At 51.4% G+C, this 20173-nt stretch overlaps 1 protein-coding gene across 5 annotated transcripts in view; it reads left to right on the forward strand.

The window, feature by feature from the left end:
- Positions 1-19352, forward strand: part of PSD2 (pleckstrin and Sec7 domain containing 2) — a 56373-nt gene extending 37021 nt beyond the window's left edge. For 4 of the 5 annotated variants that reach the window (XM_051843449.2, XM_051843447.2, XM_051843448.2 and 1 more), the window contains exons 8-15: positions 7178-7268; positions 9136-9179; positions 10789-10979; positions 11149-11219; positions 11619-11776; positions 12739-12883; positions 13986-14129; positions 17302-19352. In XM_051843449.2, coding sequence (XP_051699409.2) covers positions 7178-7268; positions 9136-9179; positions 10789-10979; positions 11149-11219; positions 11619-11776; positions 12739-12883; positions 13986-14129; positions 17302-17511 — 1054 coding nt within the window. In that variant the 3' untranslated portion in view covers positions 17512-19352. The remainder of the gene's footprint in view (positions 1-7177; positions 7269-9135; positions 9180-10788; positions 10980-11148; positions 11220-11618; positions 11777-12738; positions 12884-13985; positions 14130-17301) is intronic. The other variant, XM_051843451.2, reaches the window with a different exon arrangement.
- The last annotated feature ends 821 nt before the right edge of the window (positions 19353-20173 follow it).

A 20173-nucleotide genomic window follows, 5' to 3' on the forward strand; every position in this document is an offset into this window, starting at 1 on the left:
CGAGCTGTCAAACAGGCCAGGGGTGTGCTGACCTCGGGGCCGAAGCTGCCTGGGAGGTCATGTCAGAGCCCTGGGAAAAGGCCTGGAGCCTGTGGGGTCCGCCAAGGGCAGGGACAGTGCTTTCACGGCCTAGGCAGCACCGCAGCCCCCTCAGCAAGGAGGGGGACTTCAGCAGGTGGTCACCCTGGCCAGAGAGGCCAGGGCCCAGCCTGGCTGTGGCTTGTTTCTGCAGGGAGTCAGAGGCTGTGGGAAGAGGATCCGAGACCAAGGCAGGCTGAGCAGCCCTGTGGACCTGAGGGAAGGGAGGGACAGGGAATGCGGCGGTCTCAAATCATGGACCTTCCATGGGCTCTGAGTGATCTGGGTACGCGGCTTTGGCCTGGCTGTTACCATCATCGTCGTCATAATCATGTTCTAAAGCAGTTACTTACCCAGTGTGATTTTCCTTCTTTATAATTTGTTAGTCTTACTTTTTTTGGTCCAGAGAGGAATGAATTTTAGTGACTGTTTCATGTGGACTGGAAGCCGAGTGTGTCGTGCAGTGCTTGGTTCTGCTGTTCTACGTGCCAGTACCGCCAGGTGTTCTGTGTTGGAGCGTTCTGTACCATCACTGGCTTATTTACCGTGGTTACAAATGCACAGCTTGTGCTTTACTATTTTGGTCATTTACAGGGGTTGGGAACTTCTGGCCCACGGGCCATATGAGGCCCACAGAATCACTTGGTCTGGTGCTGCCAAAGCAGCTGCAGGCGGGACTTGAAATCTGATGAATCTATAGCAGGCTAATTTTTAAGTTGATACTTGTGTATTGCCCATGAATGATGGCATAAATAACTGTTGCCCGTTGGCGGAACGTAGGTTCCCCACCGCTGTAAGAGGCATGCAGAGTATCCGCGCTGGTGTGTAGCCGCCACCGTCTCAGCCTGCAGCTTTTCATCACCCAGGGGGAAGCCTCGAGCCTCGCGGCAGCCATGCCCCATGACTTCCTCGACCCAGCCCCTGGCACAGGCTGACCTGGCCTCTGTCTCTGTGGGCTTGTCTATGGTTATTTCATAGACACAAATCACATAATATGTGGCTTGCCAAGTTTGGTTTTTTAAATTTAGCATAATATTTTCAAGGTTTATCTGTGTTCTGGCATGTGTCAGCAATTCATTTTTGATGGGTGAGTAATATTCCATGTATGGACGTATCACACCTTCTTTATCCATTCATCTGTTGGTGGGTATTTGAGTTATTATAAGTAGGGCTACTGTGGCCGGCGCCGTGGTTCACTTGGCTAATCCTCCACCTGTGGCACTGGCACCCTGGTTTCTAGTCCTGGTCGGGGAGCTGGACTCTGTCCTGGTTGCTCCTCTTCCAGTCCAACTCTCTGCTGTGGCCCGGGAGTGCAGTGGAGGATGGCCCAAGTCCTTGGGCCCCGCACCTGCATGGGAGACCAGGAGGAAGCACCTGGCTTCTGGCTTTGGATCGGTGCAGTGCACCGGCTGCAACGCACTGGCCATAGTGGCCACTTAGGGGGTGAACCAACGGAAAAAGGAAGACCTTTCTCTCTGTCTCTCTCTCACTGTCTAACTCTGCCTGTCAAAAAAAAAAAAAAAAAAAAAAAAAAAAAAAAAGTAGGGCTACTGTGAACATTTGTATAGAAGTTTCTGTTTGAGCATCTGTTTTCTGTTTTTTGGATATGTACCCAGGATACACTTGGTGGGTCTCATGGTAATTACATGTTTAACTTAATTACATGAGGAACTGCCAAACTGTTGCCCACAATGGCTGAACTATTTTGTATTCCCATCAGCAGTGTACAGGTTCCAACTTCTGCACGTCTTCAGCAACTCTTCTTTTTCTTTTTTAAAATTACAGGCATTCTAGTAAGTGTGAAGTGGTGCCTCATTGTGGTTTTGATTTGCATTTCTCTGACAACTGATGGTGTTGAGCGTCTTTTCATGTGCTTGTTGACCAGTTGTGTGTCTTCTCTGGAGAAATGTCTGTTCGTGTCCTTTGTCCACTTAAAAATTGGGTTGTTTGTCTTTTCCTTGCTGCATTCTAAGACTTCTTTATATGTATTCTAGATGTTAGACCCTTATCATATGTAATCTGCAAATCTTTCTCTTTTGGTATTGTTTCAAATTTTGGTGAAGTCCAGTTTATTTTTTCTTTGGTTGCCCATGCTTTTGGTGTCATATATAAGAAACCATTGCCAGATGCAAGGTCATACAGATTTGCCCTGAGGCCGGTGCTGTGGTATCGGGTAAAGCCTCCGCTGCAGTGCTGGCATCCCATATGGGCTCCGGTTCAAGTCCCAGCTGCTCCACTTCCAATCCAGCTCTCTGTTAATGGCCTAGGAAAGCAGTAGAAGATGGCCCAGGTCCTTGGGCCCTTGTACTTGTGTGGGAAACCTGGAGGAAGCTCCTGGCTCCTGACTTCGGATTGGCCCAGCTGGTGCTTTTGTGGCCCTTTAGGGAGTGAACCAGCAGATGGAAGACTTCTCGCTCTCTCTCTCTGCCTCTCTGTAACTCTGCCTTTCAAATAAATAAAGAAAGAAATCTTTTTTAAAAAAAGATTTACCCTTATGTTATCTTTTAAGAGTTTTATAGTTGTAGTCTGTTCTTGTATCCTGCACGATCACTGAATTTGTCTACTAGTTTCTGCACTTTTCTTTCGTGTGTGGAATTCTAGGATTTTCCATGTGTAAGATCATGTCATCGGTGAACTGACATAATTTGACCTCTAGCCTTCCAGTCAGGTGTCTTTTGTTTCTTCTCCGTGCTGGTGGCTCTGGTTAAATCTCTCACTGCAGCGCTGAATAGAAGTGGCAGAGGCGGCATCTCTGCCGTGTTCCTGACCCGAGGGTGCAAAGCTTTCAGTCTTTCAGCACGAGGAGAATGTCAGGTGTGGGCTTCTCCTGAGTGCCTTTGTCATGGTAAGGGTTTTCCTTAGAGTCCTGGTTTGTTTAATGCTTTTTATCATGAAAGGGATTTGAATTTTGTCAGATGCTTTTCGCCATCAAATAAGATGGTCATGTGTCCCCCCACCCCCACCCCCATTTATTCTGTTATTGTGTTATATTACAATGTTAGATTCTTGTGTGTTAGGTCAGCTTTGAATTCCTAAGGTACATTTCACTTGGCCATTGAGTAAAGCTGTTGGAACGGTGTGCTGGTGTTTTATGGAGGGTTTTTGCATCTATGTTTTTTTTTTTTTTTTTTTTTTTTTTGACAGGCAGAGTGGACAGTGAGAGAGAGAGACAGAGAGAGAAAGGTCTTCCTTTGCCGCTGGTTCACCCTCCAATGGCCGCCGCTGCAGCCGGCGCACCGCGCTGATCCTGGCAGGAGCCAGGAGCCAGGTGCTTTTCCTGGTCTCCCATGGGGTGCAGGGCCCAAGCACCTGGGCCATCCTCCACTGCACTCCCTGGCCATAGCAGAGAGCTGGCCTGGAAGAGGGGCAACCGGGACAGAATCCGGCGCCCCAACCGGGACTAGAACCCGGTGTGCCGGCGCCGCAAGGTGGAGGATTAGCCTATTGAGCCACGGCGCCGGCTCTGCATCTATGTTAATAAAAGATATTGATTTGTCCTTTCCTTGTGGTCTTTGGCTCTGGTATTAGGGTAATGGTGGCCTTGTAGAAAGAGCTAGGGAGTGCTTCCTGCTCTTCAGTTTTCTGGAAGAGTTTGAAAAGGATTAGTGTTGATTTTTATTTAAATGTCCTTTAAAATTCACCAGTGAAGCCATCTGGCCTTTGACTTCTTTATTGGGAGGTTTCTGATTGTGGATTTGGTATCTTTACTTGTTTTAGGGCTGATTTTCTACTTCTTGAACCAGTTTTGGTAGTCTCTGTGCTTCTAACAATATATTCATTTTGCCCAGGTTATCTACTTTTTTGGCATATTAATTAATATTCTTGCTTTTTCTTTTTTTTCATAAAAGATTTGTTTATTTATTTGAAAAACAGAGTTACAGAGAGAGAGGGAGAGAGATCTTCCATGTGATGGTTCACTCCCTCAGTGGCTGCAATGGCTGGGACTAAGCCAAGCTGAACCAGGAGCTAGGAATTCCCTCTGGGTCCCTACATGGGTACAGGGACTCCATACTTGGGCCATCTTCTGCTCCCTTCTCAGGTACATTAGCAGGAAGTTGAATTGGAAGTGGAGCATCTGGGACTTGAACCAGTGCTCATATGGGATGCTAGTATTGGAGGAGGTGGCTTAATCGACTGTGCCCCTATTCTTGCTGATTTTTTGTCTGTCTGTCCTTTTGTTATTGAAAGAACAGTGTTAAAATCTCTAATTGCTGTTGTGAATATATCTTTTCTTGGTTCTGTAAAATTTGTATTGTATATTCTGAGGCTGTGCTATTTGGTGTTCTATAGATTTAGGATGGTTGTGCTTCCTGGTGGATTGAGCTTTTATCATTGTGAAAATGTCCATTTTTATATCTAGTAATGCTTCTTGTCTTCAGATCTTTTTTTTCAGACATTAATGTAATTATACTGGAGTTGCTTGATTAGAGTTTGCATAGTCTATCCTTTTCTTTCTGCATCCAAGATTCTTCTTCCTTTATATTTAAGGTATGTGTCATCTATGTTTTAAAAATCAGACCTGATAATCATCTTTAATTGAATTATTTCATAAATTGTGATACATTTCCATTTAAATATCCCAGGCTACCATCTTCTCTCTCTCTCTCTTTTTTAATTTGACAGGTAGAGTTATAGACAGTGAGAGAGAAAGAGAGAGAGAGAGACAGACAGAGAGAAAGGTCTTCCTTCCATTGGTTCACCCCACTAATGGCCGCTATGGCCGGCACTGCACCGATCTGAAGCCAGGAGCCAGGTGCTTTCTCCTGGTCTCCCATGCAGGTGCAGGGCCCAAGGACTTGGGCCATCCTCCACTGCCCTCCCGGGCCACAGCAGAGAGCTGGACTGGAAGAGGAGCAACTGGGACTAGTACCCAGTGCCCCAACTGGGACTAGAACCCAGGTGCCGGTGCCGCAGGCGGAGGATTAGCCAAGTGAGCCACAGCGCCGGCCTACCGTCTTCTCTTTGACTAGCTTGTTCTGCATTTCTTTTGTCCCCTTTCTTGCCTACTTTTGGATTATTTAAGTTTCTTTTCTGATTCCATTTTCTTCTCTTGTTTGTTCATTATACATTCTTTCAGAATTTTGTGGTATGTGGTGTGCATCCCTGGTTAATAAAAGTACTTCTGCCACTTCCTGGGCAGTGAAATACCTTAAAATATTCTAATTCCATTTACTGCTCTCTCAACACACACACAACTGTTACACTTTAAGGTATTATACCTCTGTATATTTTATTCCCTGGGAAACTTGAGCGTTTTCCGACACAGTCACTATTTAATATTCATTTAGAGTTACCCCCTCTCTGTTCGTTAGTCCCTTCTGCTTCTCAAGGCTTCCGTGTGGGGTAGCTTTCCGACTGGAGAGCTTCCTTTATGCTTCCTATCCTAACTTCAGTTTTCAGTTGCATTACCATGGGATGCTTCCCAGAGCCCCTTGTCGTTCGTGTTCCCTGAACTCTAATGCTTGTTGTCCCATCCTGTGATACCACTTTGTGGCCAGCGCTTGAGGATGACAGGTGCTTCAAGAAGGCAGGTGCTCTGGCTGGGGTCCCCCTGGCAGGAGCTTCACCCTTGAAGTCCTCGCCTCTTTCCTGTTCCTCCAGTGCCTTCATACAGATGCTTCATTAATGTTTGACCATAGTTGAGACGAGTTGTCTTTCACTACTAGGGTTGGAACTCTTGCATGGGCAACATTCGGTGTGTGGAGAATTCAAAGGCAGTGTTACAACACTGCTCTCATGCTTCTCTCTCTCTCTCTCTCTCTCACACACACACACACACACACACACACGCATGGCTATGTACTTACAAACATGGACAGGCACAGTTACATAGCTATAAAACAAACATGTAAACATGTGAGACATGCTTACTTCAAGGCACATGCAGAATCTTTCCTCCTTAAACCTTTGGAAAAGGTGTTTGTCGTATGAAGACTCATGGCATTATTTTCCAAATGATGTGTGTGGCGTATGAATGTCCCACCTGGCGTTAATGGACTCTATTTGATAAAATGGTGTCAAGGTCAATAAATTTGGGAAACTGTTGGAGGCCCCCAACACACCTAAGCATGTTAAAGACAGAAGTATAAATTAGCATATTTGATGTACAAATGACTTTTCAAGAGAATACTCATTCCTGTCTCAAGGGATACCAGGGTTCTGTAGGTGAATCTTGGGGAGTACTGCCTTGTAGCAAATCCAGATCCACAAGGCCTCCCAAAGATGAAATGCTACCCAGTGTTTTCCCAAATGTGGACACTGCAGGGAGAGCCTGGCAGTAGGAACAGCACGTGTGCTGCTAGGTTGGGAGGGGTCAAGCCCTTCTGCTGCTCAGTGGTTAAGAAAAGCCGGTGGAGCCTGAGGGCACAGTCATTCACAGCTGTTTGTGCCTGCAGGAGGGAAACCACATGCGGGGTTCCCTTTGTCCAGTCCTGCCCAGCATGTGGTACCCCTATGTGTTGGTAGAAATTGGTTTTTGACTTTCATAAGACCAAACTCTCCTTCAATTCACCTACCTCTTGGAGGTCTTGCTGCCCCTCTGTGCAGGTGAGAGGGTGAGACAGGTGTGACGGAACACAGAGCTTCTGCTCAGGAGCCAAGAGGCCTGGGTTCAAGTCCTGGTGCTGAGTGACCCTGGGAGAGTTAACCGTGGAGTAGCGGGTGAGAGCATGGGCTTTGGTGTCGGATGCACTTGGCCCCTTCCACCTCCTTGCTGTGTGATCACGGGCACATCACTTCACCTTCCTGCACCCGTTCCTTACCTGTCAAATGGAGAAAGAAATAAGATAATGCATGTCGAGTATCATACCTGGAACATGGCAGGCACCTGGTCAATGCAGCTATCACAGTATTTCATCCAAACCTGACTCCTTCATGAGGTCTGAGGAGAGTCCCACCTCTCATGATGCTTGAGGATCAAATAGGATCTTGAATGCGGGAAGGAATTTTTGTAAACTCTTGGCAACCAAGGAAAATCCAGGCAGTTTTAATTTCATTACTCCCCTTCGTGCTGCCTCACCCTTCCTGGCTGGGCAGGGCAGGTATGGGGACCACACCAGCCTCCTTCCCTACTCTCAGGTAGAACCGTTTCTCCATTACAGAATATTGGTAAGAAGATGTCCTGCCAACAGTTCATTGCCAACTTGGACCAGCTGAATGATGGCCAAGACTTTGCCAAAGATCTGCTGAAGGTATCACCTGCTGAAGGTCCCTTTGCCCCTTGCCAAGCCCTGGGTGGTGGAGAGAAATCTCTGCCCCGACTTCCATGATTTGGGTACAGAATGAGAGGCCATCTAGTTCAGCATTTGACTGCTCTGTGTTCCCTGAGTTAGCAAGAATGGTAGACTTACAAGACATTTTAATACCCCATAATCATTACTGTGGTAAAGGTGATAATCCACACTGACCCCCAATTGTCACAGCTGCCAGACATCACCTCCACCTTCAGCCCTGCCTTCATTGTCATCACCACCAAAGGGAAAAGCCCACTCATTCCTCCCACATCACTGGGAATTAAGAGAGTCCCGTTTTCTTTTGACAGTTAAGCCCAAGCTGGAGCTCTTGACTTTGCCAGCTTGGTCAGTTCTTTACTTTGGAGGAAGAGGAACAGGGTTATTTTTTTTGGGGAGGGGGCAGGGAGATGGGAGATGATAAGTTCATTTTAGATCATGGGTTTGAAGGGCCTGGCAGTATCAGGGAGGATGTTGCCTAGTGAGTCTGGAGGTAAATATATACAAGTACTATATATCTGTTAAAAACTAGAATTCTTTCTCCATCTTTTCTTCCCATAATTATTTTCTTCACAGTCGAGAAGCACTTGCTAAGAACACGTTTGTGGGATCAAACAATCCTAGTCCCACCCATCCACTTGTTGCCATCTATTCACTTTCCATCCAGTCACTCATCGTCCCATGCGTGCATTCGTTGTCCATCCATCTATGAAGCCACCAGTCACCTACCCTTATACTCAGCCATTCACCCATCACCCACACAAATGCCTGCAGCATTCCCCCTGAATTAGTCAGCTTTTAACTTCTCCAACTAAAATACCTAAGAGGAGCTCCTTATGAAAGGAGGTTTATTTCAGCTTCTAGTTATGTAGGTTTATAGTGCAAGATTGGGTAACCCCATTCGTCTGCCATCAGCTGAGGGTGTTCCATGGATGAGGGCATGCAGAGGGTGGTCCACATGGGGAGCCAGCAGAGAGATAGACAAGAGTCCTACTGTCCCTCTGTGTCTGTGTGATTTGATTTTGGGGCTCTACTCTAGCAACCTAACCTAATGTATACACCTCCCTACCTTGAGACCATAACTGGGGGAAGCCTCACCCCTTAATCTCAATCACTAACAGATGGTGGAATTTAAACATCTGCGTGAGTTGGGGACTCAAATCCTGTTCAAACTGTAGCACTTCTGTATACACTAACTCTTCACTCATTCACACGGTCACTACACGTACACCTCCATGCATCCTTAAACACTCCCCCATAATAGGCCACATCCACTCACTCATGTGCCCACCCACCCATTTCCATGCCTCTATCCACCTACTGACAAACCCGTCCACTCAGTCATCCTCAAATCTGTTCACCCAGTTACCCTCTCGTTTATCCGTCCAGCCCTGCCCTCACCCATACACCCACCCACCCACTCTAATACCCCTGAGACATCTCCCGTCCGCTCATATTCTCCCTTCACTGATCCAGCCGTCTGTTTCCTCCTGCATTCCACCTATCCATTCCCACATCCATCACCCATCTACCTTGTTAAGTACTTACCACGCATTGAGTTCTGGATTATGCACTCAGGGTTCAGTGGTGGACAAGAAAAACATCTCCTGTCCTTGTGAAGCTTACAGTCACCTAGAGGAGACAGACTTAAAAGATGACACAATTAAGTATCACTCACACTTACATGCATCCAACAAACAAGTGTGAATCAAGCACTCCCTTTGTCCCGTTGGTTGAAAAGGAACTTTCAGCACGCCCACATTGCAGTAGGTAGATGGGGATTTTTTTTGAATCTTCACCTCAACCCCTCTCTCTTTCCCTCTTCCAGTCCCTTTACAACTCCATCAAGAATGAAAAGCTGGAATGGGCCATGTGAGTAGTGCCCAAGGGCACAGGCGTGGGGAGACCGCATCCTTGGGTGGGGTGTGGCTGGGGCGGGGTTAGGCGCTCTGACCACTCTCCATGGTGCTGATTTCTTCCAGCCCAGAGCACTGACCAAGCCTGTTCAGCAAATCAACACCCAGTGTCGAGGAGTTTCCCTTGGGTTATTTTCTGTCTTGGGAAAAGTGTGCGGTGTTCACAGTGCTCTGATACTTATAGTTAGCTTTCTGTACTGGGATATTTGCCACATTCCCAACGATGACAGCTCTTTCCCCTTTGAGAGGTAAGCAGGTGAGAGGCTCAGGCCCCCTCTGGCCCCGAGAGTAGCACCATGCTTTGGTGGTCGCTACCTCCTGACTTCTGTGAAAGCAGTGAGGCTGGAGGTGCTGCCTTCCAGAAAGTGCGGTGGTGATCTTGCTTGTTGGGGGAGAGTGTGAGTCTCTCCCTGCTGTGCCTCCCGGGGCAGCTGCACCTTCAGATCTGCGTAGAGGCCCCAGGCAGGGATTGTCAGAAGCCCAAACTCCTCTTCCACCAGGGCTCTCATGGGGTCCGAACTCTAAGACCCTCCCCTGGCTTGCCCTCTGCCAGCATGTTGGTGATTTCTTGTTTCGTTGTTGTTTGAATCAGTGATAGACACAGAGATATCTTCCATTCACTAGTTCATCCCTGAAAGGCTGCAATGACTGGGCTGGGAACTAAGAACTCCATCCAGGTGTCCCACATGGTGGCAGGGACCGAAATACTTGAGTCATCACTTGTTGTTCCCTAAGATCCATATTAGCAGGAAGATAGACCCAGGAGTGGAGTTGGGCATAGAACCCAGGCCACCCTCGTTTGGGATGCGGGTGTCCCAACTGCTAGGCCAAATGCCACTGCTGTTGGTGGGGTTTGTGCCTGACATCAGTCTGGCTGTGGGTTAATGCCCCTGGGCTGGGCTTTCAGTGTTGGATGGAGGAGAATGAAGACTGAGAAGGAGACCTAAAAATAGTGAAGTCTTAAACTGTGATCTAGGGTGAGGATTGGACCTTGGAGGTCAAAAATAAAAGATCAGAGGTCAGGGGTCAGAACTGAAGAATAGGGGCTGGTTCTGTGGCTTAAGGGGGTAAGGCTGCCGCCTGCAGCGCCAGTATCCCTTATGGGAGCTGGTTCAAGTCCTGGCTGTTCTACTTCTCATCCAGCTCTATGCCAATGCACCTGGGAAAGCAGCGGAAGATGACCCAAGTGCTTGGGGCCCTGTGCCCATGTGGGAGACATGGATGAAACTCCTAGCCCCTAGCTTTGGCCTTGCCCAGCCCTGGCTGTTGCAGCCATCTGGGGAGTGAACCAGCAGATGGAAGATCTCTTTCTCTCTCTCTCCCTTTCTCTCTCTGTAACTTTGCCTTTCAAAAATAAAATAACTCTTAAAAAAAAAAAAAAGAATTGAAGACTCAAAGGAGGGGTCAGAGATCTGATCTGAATGGGAGCTTTCTCATCTCTGCCTCCTGGGGGCTGCTCTTTCCCTCTGGCCCCAGCTCCTAGAATGGTGGTTGCTGGGCAAGTCCATGAGGATGCAGGGCTGAGGCCTTCATGGAGGTGGTGCTCAGGCCCAGTGCTTTTCTAGTGATGAGGACGAGCTGAGGAAGTCCCTGTCTGAGCTGGTGGATGACAAGTTTGGGACAGGCACGAAGAAGGTGACACGGATCCTGGATGGTGGCAACCCTTTCCTGGATGTCCCACAGGCTCTCAGCGCCACCACCTACAAGCATGGCGTGCTCACCCGGAAGACCCACGCCGACATGGATGGCAAGAGGAGTGGGTGTCAGGCTGGGGAGTGGGCACGGGGCGGGATGTTGGCACAGAGGGGGCCCACCTGTTGGCTACTCCTTCGGGGGTGTACACACAGGTGGGCACACAGGGGGAGGCAGGGTAGAGATGTTGGAGTGGGTGGTTGCGGCCACACTACCTGTGCCCCCCTCCCCAGCGCCCCGTGGGAGGCGTGGCTGGAAGAAATTCTACGCGGTGCTCAAAGGGACCATCCTGTACTTACAGAAGGTGAGGCACTGCCCTGAGTCCTTTCCCAGGAAAGCCCAACTCATTCCTGTCCAGGCTCTGCCTTGTGATACCGAGGGTCCTGGGCAGGGCCTTGGGTGTAACAGATGTCGGAACTAACCCCAGCAGGGCCTGACTCAGGCTCACTCAGGGCTTTGGAGGTTTCGGGGGAGCGGTGTTTAAAATGCCTAACGTGGCTCAGTGGATTTCAGTGTGAGGCCTAAACAGGGACAGCCCACGGTCCAGGGATGGTGCCAGGAAATTCTCTTTGGGGTAACTTAGGCAGCCTGGCAGCAGGAACTAAGAGATGGAAGGAGAGGCAGGGAGGGCACGTGGTGGGCAGTGTGGGCCAGGAAGCTGGGGCTGATGCTGACAGAGGTTGCCCATCCCGTCCCTGGCCAGGATGAGTACAGGCCTGACAAAGCACTGTCGGAGGGCGACCTGAAGAACGCCATTCGCGTGCACCACGCCCTGGCCACCAGGGCCTCTGACTACAGCAAGAAGTCTCATGTGCTGAAGCTGAAGACGGCCGACTGGAGGGTCTTCCTCTTCCAGGCACCGTAAGTGGGAGCTGGAGCCCCCTGGTTCCCACCCTCCCCCTCCTTAGGACAGACTCCCGGTGCCCCCTGCCCATCAGTCATGGTACAAGTGTGTCCCCTGACACAATCCAGCAGCTGGAGACACAGTGTGGTCACAAGTGGCACCTGGAAGCTGGTTAGAAATCCCATCTCTTGGCCAGCGCTGCAGCTCAATAGGCTAACCCCCCGCCTGTGGTGCTGGCACACCGGATTCTAGTCCCACTTAGGGTGCCAGATTCTGTCCTGGTTGCCCCTCTTCCAGGCCAGCTCTCTGCTGTGGCCCGGGAGTGCAGTGGAGGATGGCCCAAGTGCTTGGGCCCTGCACCCCATGGGAGACCAGGAGAAGCACCTGGCTCTTGGCTTTGGATCAGCGCAGTGTGCCAGCTGCAGCGGTCACTGGGGGGTGAACCAACAGAAAAGGAAAACCTTTCTCTCTGTCTCTCTCTCTCTCACTGTCCACTCTGCCTGTTAAAAAAAAAAATCCCATCTCTTGGGCCTTGGCTTAGGCCTCCTGAGGCTGAGACTCTGGGACAGCTTGCAGCTGTGCCCCGAGATGCCCACGGGAGCCAATGGACTCTTACCACATCACACTTAGCTTCAGGGATAGGTGGCCCGTGAGGCCCTCCTCCCACTGCCCTGCTCCCCTGCCTTCTGAGACTGGCCATGGCCGTTGTTTGTGTCAGATGAGCTTCAAAGGAGGGACGCTGGTGGGTGGAGCCTAGCTGTGACCTTGCTGTCGCAGGGCGAGTGGCCGGCAGGACAGGAGGGTTGTGGCAGGACGGCCCTTGCCCTCGCTCTCTGATCACCTGGGCCTGTGGGCTGGAGGGCCATGAGTTCTGGCCCTGGGAGGACTGATTTGCACATGCACATGCAGGCTGGGCAGAAGGGGACTTCCCTCCACAGCTGCAGGCACGTCCAGCCCCAGTTCCTCTGCTTGTCTCCAGGAGCAAGGAGGAAATGCTCTCCTGGATCCTGAGGATCAACCTGGTGGCTGCCATCTTCTCCGCCCCGGCCTTCCCAGCTGCCGTCAGCTCCATGAAGAAGTTCTGCCGGCCCCTGCTGCCCTCCTGCACCACGCGCCTCTGCCAGGTTCAATGCTGGTGCTCGTGATGCCACCCCCCAGACCGCCCCCAGCCCAGGCCCCCACAGCCCCTACTCCACAGCCCCTACTCTGGCTCCTCCTCTCGGGTACCTGGCCCAGGCTGAGGGACCCCAGGGCGGGGCAGAAGTTCTCCTCCGTCCCATGGTGCCCATCGCACTTCCGGTGTGCATGCTTCTCTGCCAGTGGCGGTGTCCCTGTGGGTGTGGGATGTGTGTCCTGGGGAGCCAGGGACAGGTGGCACAGCACTGGCCCTGCATGCGGTGTTCTGTGCTGCCCTCACCTGCCCTTAGGTACTATTGTACTTGGAACCCGTAGAACACCAGTGCTCCAGGATTTCAGGGTTTTCTTGGAGAGGAAAGGGTAAATGGTGGCCAGAACTTGAGGAGTAGTGAGCCTGCCCTCTAGCTTAGAAACTTCCTGTCTGTGGCTGCTGCTGGCCTGTTTGCTCCTTGGCCTTGCCCTGATTCTCTCCATGGAGCCCTGGTGGCTTCCATTTCTACCCAGAGCCTCTGTTTGGGCACACTATGCACACACCTACACCATGTACATGCACACTGCATGGCACACGTGCACACAGGTGCATGCAGACAGGTGGTCTGTGCACACACACCCACACACATGCAAGGTGTGCACAAAGCACAGAGGCCTGGCTGTACTGGGGCCAGGAAGCGTGTGCCTTTCTCCATCACTGGCAGTGTGGCAGGCTGCCTGTGGGTGTGAGTCCAGGCATGCATGTGAAGGAATGTGTGTGTCCCGTGGAGCCAGGGTGACCAGAGAAAGGGCAATCCTTGGTCCAGAGGGTCTTTGTGTATGTATGAGGATTAGTATGAGCTGGGGGTGTGTCTGGGTCAGGAATGTCTCCAGACACACATGAGCACAAGGGTTCCCATCTCCTCAGCCTGCTGGGGAAGAAGGGATGCCCACGGTAGCCAGGGTAAGGGGGAGGGGGACAGGAGCCCTCCTTAGGTCCAGAGCCCTGTGTTCGGTGAGCCTGGCCAGGCCTCAGGTTCCCCTAGCTGCAGCAGCGCCTGGCAGGAGAGTTAGACGTCCCCGGAGCAGGACCTCTCAGCTCAGGGCTGGCTTTTGCAGGAGGAGCAGCTGCGGTCTCACGAGAACAAGCTGAGGCAGGTGACTGCAGAGCTGGCAGAGCACAGGGGTCACCCTGTGGAGAGGGGCGTCAAGTCCAAGGAGGCCGAGGAGTGCCGGCTGAAGGAGCACTATCTCACATTCGAGGTGGGCCCTCGGGCGGGGTGGACGCTGGGGAAGGGCTGGGGCTGGAGGAGGAGGCCAGCTCCTGCCCGCTGCCACCGACGCCATTCCACAGCCGGGGCTCCTGGCGTGGGAGGCTGTCACTCTGGGGTCGCCTGAGCAGGTGAAATCCAACGACGAACCGTGGCTGCTGTGGGCCAGTGTGGTGCTGTCCTGCTGCCGTGTAGTCATCAATCAATTGGACCATCACCGGTCTCCTGGAGAGTCTGGAGACCCCCCTCAAAGACCCTTCCTCACCTCCTGTCCCCCCAGGCCCAGCTTCTCCAGAAGCTCTGGCACCCGGCCCCCAAAACTCCCCACCCCTGTCCGTGGGGCTCTCGCCCCTTGTGCCGGGCACTTCGGCTTATCAAGTGGAGCAACGTAGCCCCCCTTCCACTGTGGGACTCTGTCAAAAAGGTTTGGGGGAAAAGATGAGTTTGTGTTGGTGCAAAAAATAGTTGGGAGCCACACGTAGTTTTTTCATGACGTGCATTTTCCTAGAGCTCTTGGGGGTGCCTCCTCTGCTCCTTCCTGCCCTGGCTCTCTGCCCGCTGCGCTGGTTTTGCCCTGTGAGGCGCCGGAGTTGGGGCAGACTAAGCATTGCCTTTGTTGGGGGAAAGATGGGGTGGCGGTGGCGGAGGAATGCAGGAGCCACTTGTCCCTTTGGGACTACCTCTAGACTGCTCTGCGGGGCCGGCGCTGGGGTGCAGTAGGTTAAGCCGCCGCCTGCGATACCAGCATCCCATATGAGCACCAAATTGAGTCTGGCTACTCCATTTCTCCTCTGGCTCCCTGCTAATGGCCTGGGAAATTACCGGAAGATGTCTTAAGTGCTTGGGCCCCTGCACCCACATGGGAGACCTAGATGAAGCTCTTGGTTCCTGACTTTGGCCTGGACCAGCCCAGCTATTGCAGCTATTTGAGAGTAGAACAACGGAGGGAGGATCTCTCTCTTTCCCTCCCTCTCCTCGTCAGACACTACGAGGTCTTCCTCTTAAATGTTCACTTGAATTTATAATCTCTATTATTTATTTATTTTCATTCTATCTGAAAGGCAGACAAAGAGATCCTCCATCCACTGGTTCACTCCTTAATTGCTCCAACATCCAGGTGGGCCAGGCTTAAGCCAGGAGCCTGGAATTCAATCCAGATCTACCACATGGGTGGCAGGGGCCTAAATATTTCAGCCAGCACCCTTGCCTCTCAGGGCGTACACCCACCAGAAGCAGACGTGTCAGGATTTGAACTGGGCACTGATGTGGGATCCAGGCCTCCCAAGTGGAGACGTAAGTGCTGTGCCAAATGCTCACCGCTGACTCTTCAGATAGTTTATAAACGTACCCAGTGTACACTGGGTATTGTTGGATGTTTTAATCTTCACTCATACGACGGGTTCAACAATGAATACCTCCTTACTATTATAGTTTGGATTTAAAAAATCTTTTACTCAGGGCAAAACACATGCCCAAAGTAATAGTCTTAGCCACTTGTTAAGTGAACGGTGAGTAGTGTTAAACCTGTTCACATTGCTGCACCATCCATCCACAAACTTTATCTTTCCAAACTGAAATTCTGTACACTGACTCTCCCCTTCACCTCACCCCGGCAACCATCCAGCTACTGTCTGTCTCCGTGAATTTGACTACTCTAGGCACTCCTATAAGTGGAATCATATGGAACTTGTCTTTTTGTGACAGGCTTATGTCACTTAGCAGTATGTCTTTAAGGTTCCTCCATGTTGTGCCATGTGTCAGAATTTCTGTCCTTTTAAAGGCTGAATAATAGTCCGTGGTATGTGCATCTGTTGGCGGGCACTTGGGTTGCTTTCATCTTCTGGCAACGGTGACTAGCACTCCATTAAACAAGACCCTACTTGTTCTTTGGATATATACTCAGAATTGGTATTTCTGGGTCACACGGTCATTCTGTTTGTAACTTTTTGAGAAGCCACCACTGTTTCCCATAGCAGCTGTACTATTTTATATTCTTACCAGCAGCTCTGATTTCTTACCAAGGTTCTAATTTCTCCATATCTTCACCGATATTTATTTTCTATGTTTTTAAAATGGTAGTCATCCTCACTGGTAGGAGGTAATATCTCCTTGCCATTTTGATTTGCAGTTTCCAAATGATTAGTGATGTCAAACATCACTAATGGCAGAATTAGAGAGGAGAGAGAGAGAGAGCGAGCAAGCGAGGACATGTCTCTTTTAAAGATTTATTTTATTTATTTGAAAGAGTTACAGAGAGAGGTAGAGACAGAGAGAGGTCTTCCATCTGCTGGTTAACTCCCCAGATGACCGCAACAGCCGGAGCTGCACCGATCTGAAGCCAGGAGTCAGGAGCTTATTCCAGGTCTTCCACATGGGTGCAGGGGCCCAACGACTTGGGCCATCTTCTACTGCTTTCCCAGGCCATAGCAGAGAGCTGGATCGGAAGAGGAGCAGCCGAGACTAGAACTGGCACCCATATGGGATGCCAGTGCTTCAGGCCAGGGCTTTAACCCGCTTCCCACAGCTCTGGCCCTGAGAGAGAACATGAACAGGTCTGGAGCAAGCTGAAGCCAGGAGCCAGAAACTCCATCTTGGTCTCCCATAAGGGTTGCAGAGGCTCTAGTATTTGGGCCATCTTCCACTGGCTTCCCAGTGCATTAGCAGGGTGCTGGATTAGAAGTGGAGTAGCCGGGACTCAAACCAGCACTCTGATATGGGATGCCGGTGCTGGAAATGTCGGTTTAACCCACTGTGCCACATTGCTGGCTCCAGCAGTTTGTACATATTCGGGTGTTAACCCCTTATCTCATGCATGATTTGCAGATATTTCTCCCATCCTGTAGGTTGCCTTTTCACTCTGTTGATTATGTCTTTGGGTGTACAGAAATGTAACACTCTGATGTAGTCCTTGCTTGTCCTGCTTTTTCTTTTTTGCCTGTGCATTTGGTGTCAGTCAACAAGTCAACGCTAATTATTTGGATTTTAAAAACCCCCAGTGAACTTTATGTGTGTCCTTGCTTAGTTTTATTAGATAGGTCTAACCCTTTTTCTTGATTTGTGAGGAACATTAAGGAAATGAGTCTTCTGTCATATGAAGTACAGGCGTTTCTCGTTTTATTGTTCGTCTTCTGACTCTCTTTGGCCTTTTGCTGTCCTTTCCCCAGAAAAGCCGTTATGAGACCTACATCCACCTCCTGTCTGTGAAAATCAAGGTGGGCTCGGATGATCTGGAGCGGATCGAGGCCCGCCTGGCCACCCTGGAAGGGGATGACCCTGCTCTTCGGAAGACACACTCAAGCCCTGCCCTCAGCCAGAGCCACGGGCCTGTGACTGGCAGCAAAGCCACAAAGGATGCCACTGGGTCCGATACTTAGCTGGCGTGGACACGAGGGCCCCGCCCCCAGAGCGCTCAGCACAACTGCAGCCAGGCGCCTCTCGCACCCAGCTCCAGGCAGTTGACGGGCAGCCCGGGGCGTGCGGGGAGCCCTGTGGGCCCAGGCGGTGGAGTGGCCGTTTGTGGCTACAGTCTCCTCGCATCCCGGGCCGCCCTCTGTGTCCTTGCATCCTTGACCCTCTCCCCAGCCCTTGTCCCCCTTCCACCGCCGAGCCCCGGTTTGTAGGCCGGTAGTGCGCATGCTCGATACACCACTTCCGGGAGGAGCCGGAAGGGCCGTAGTGTCCTCCGGGCCTCCTGCTGCTGGCGCCTGCCCTGTGCTCGAGGGCAGGTCTGGGCTCGGGGTTTCCCGGTGGGAGTGCCCCCTCTCCCCCTCCTTCCTGTTGAGCAGCAGCGGGTCTGCAGACCACCAGCACCGTCCTCTTCCTGCTCTTCCCAGCAACCTCGGGGCCCACGCCAGCCCCTCCTGCCTCCCATGGCGACCGCCTGGGGACCGGGCCCGCCCCTCCCAGTGCCAAGCAGACGCTACAAGTGCGTCCGCCTCTCCTTGGTCCGCTGGGGCACGACTGCCTCCTTTTATACAGACACAAGTGTGTATGTATATAAGAATTATATATATGTATAAGGAACTCTTAAAGATGGCTTCGGAGGCGACAGCAGTTCGGGGGTGAAACCCGAGGAAGGCAAGGCTTGCTTCGGAGCTCCGCCTTCTGCCCCGTGGGAGGGCCCCAGTGGCCCTGCTGGAGACTGCGCTGACCGCTCTTAGCCCCCGTCATTTCCTCTTCCGGCTGACCTGTGACTTAACGCTGCCCTTGCAGTTGACGCTTCTGGACTAAAGAGGGCGTGTGCGCGCTCCCCCTCGGTCCGCGGGAGTCCAGGGGTGTGAGTGCCGTGGGACCAGCCGGTAAGTTGCTGCTGCCAGGTCTCTGAGCCCCAGGGGCGACCTCTTGGGCAGGTCTCTGTGGCCCGAATGAAAGACCCTCTGCCTTGCATATCGCCGCTTGCCAACAAGCCCAAAGAAGCCTGGTGGGGGAAGGTCGTGGAAGCCATCAATGGTCGGTGCTGGGAAAAGATGGACGGACAAGCCGGTGATGGTTGCGAGTTCTCCGGTCTTTGTAGTGAATCACAGAGGCGTAGCCGAGAACATGTTGGGAAGAACGGAGAGCTCCGCCACGGCACAGAGCAGACCATGCGACCCTGCACTCCTTAGATTCACAGGGTAGGGGTCATGGCCCCCTCTTTGTAGCGATGATGAGCAAATCTTTTTTGTTGTTTCAGTAGGTTCCTGTAGTTTGGCCTGCAGCGCGTTGACCTCAGTGGTAACGTGTTTAGTTAATAAGATAAGCCAGCCTTGAGTCTGAGTACCTAACGTTGCAAGCCCAGTCGCACTGGATTGAAGGGACGTGTGAGTTCGTGAAGCGATGTAGTGATTTAAGTCCCGAGGATGAAGTTGGATCAGCTGAAGCGTGTTTTCTGACTGAACCATCTGGCCCCTTCGCTTTGCTCAGGGGAAGTAGATGTGCACTTCAGTGACGCTGAGAAGGCTGGGTGGCACCGGGAAGGGCTGCCCGGACCTCCCGTGCGGCGGCTTCTGCAGGGCAGGTGAGTGGAGGCGGCAGGCCCTGGCGCCCGCTGCCCAGAGTTGTGCTTCCCTGAGCACTAGTTGTGCCTCCCGTCCGTAAAACAATTTTTAGTTCTCTTCCTTAATTGTATAATTATTTATTTGTAAATTATATACATGTACTACTCTACTAAAATATTATGTACATTATAAAAAATAGAAATTTTAAAAAAGGTGAGATAAAATAAATCTAAATCAGAGTTCTAATATTTTTTCCTGCCTTCGAAGCAAACACCACGCTCCACTGTCCCCCTCCCCCAGCCTCTAACCCTCCTGCATCCTTTTCTGGCACCAGCCAAATCCAGGTGAGATGCGTTGGGTGCTTGGCGCCACCTGGTGGCTGTGGAAATGGACCAATGGGTCAGGCACTCAAGGGATGGGCCCTGGGTGGCAGTGTCTGTGGCCTTGATCCTCTGCTTCAGTGAGTCACCTGTGTGCTGCTTGCTCTGTTGGGGGCTGCCGGTACTGTGAATAGGAAATTTACCCAATTCCCTGTCCCCGTGGGGCTCGCAATCCGATGGGGAGAGGGACGGGTAGCCGCCATTAGCATTTGGGGTTCTGAGAGGGGAAAGAATCCAGGTGTGGGGAAGAAAACTGACCTAGGAGGTTGCACAGGTGTCGTAAGTGTTCAAAGCTGCAGCTGTTCTGGAAAGACTGTACTGAAAGTTCCCCAGGGGACGTTTGAGAGAGCGGAGAGGGGGTGTGTGTGAGCAGACATGCTCTGGGGAGCCAGCCCCACGTGTGAGAGGAACGGGTGGGAGCTAGGAGGAACGAGCCTAAGAACTCAAGCTTGAGATTTATTTATTTTGAAAGGCCGAGAGAGAGCACGTGCACATATGCAAAATATTCCATTCGCTGGTTCACTCCTCAGGTGGCCACAGTGGCTGGAGCTGGTCCGCTCCAAAGCCTGGAGCCAGGAGCTTCTGAGTCTCCCACGTGGGTGCAGGGGCCCAAGCACTTGGCCCGTCCTCTACTGCATTCCAAGGCCCATTAGCAGGGAGCTGGATTCAAAGTGGAACAG

This window comes from Oryctolagus cuniculus, chromosome 6 (genome assembly GCF_964237555.1).
Source record: "Oryctolagus cuniculus chromosome 6, mOryCun1.1, whole genome shotgun sequence".
NCBI classification, from domain to species: domain Eukaryota; kingdom Metazoa; phylum Chordata; class Mammalia; order Lagomorpha; family Leporidae; genus Oryctolagus; species Oryctolagus cuniculus.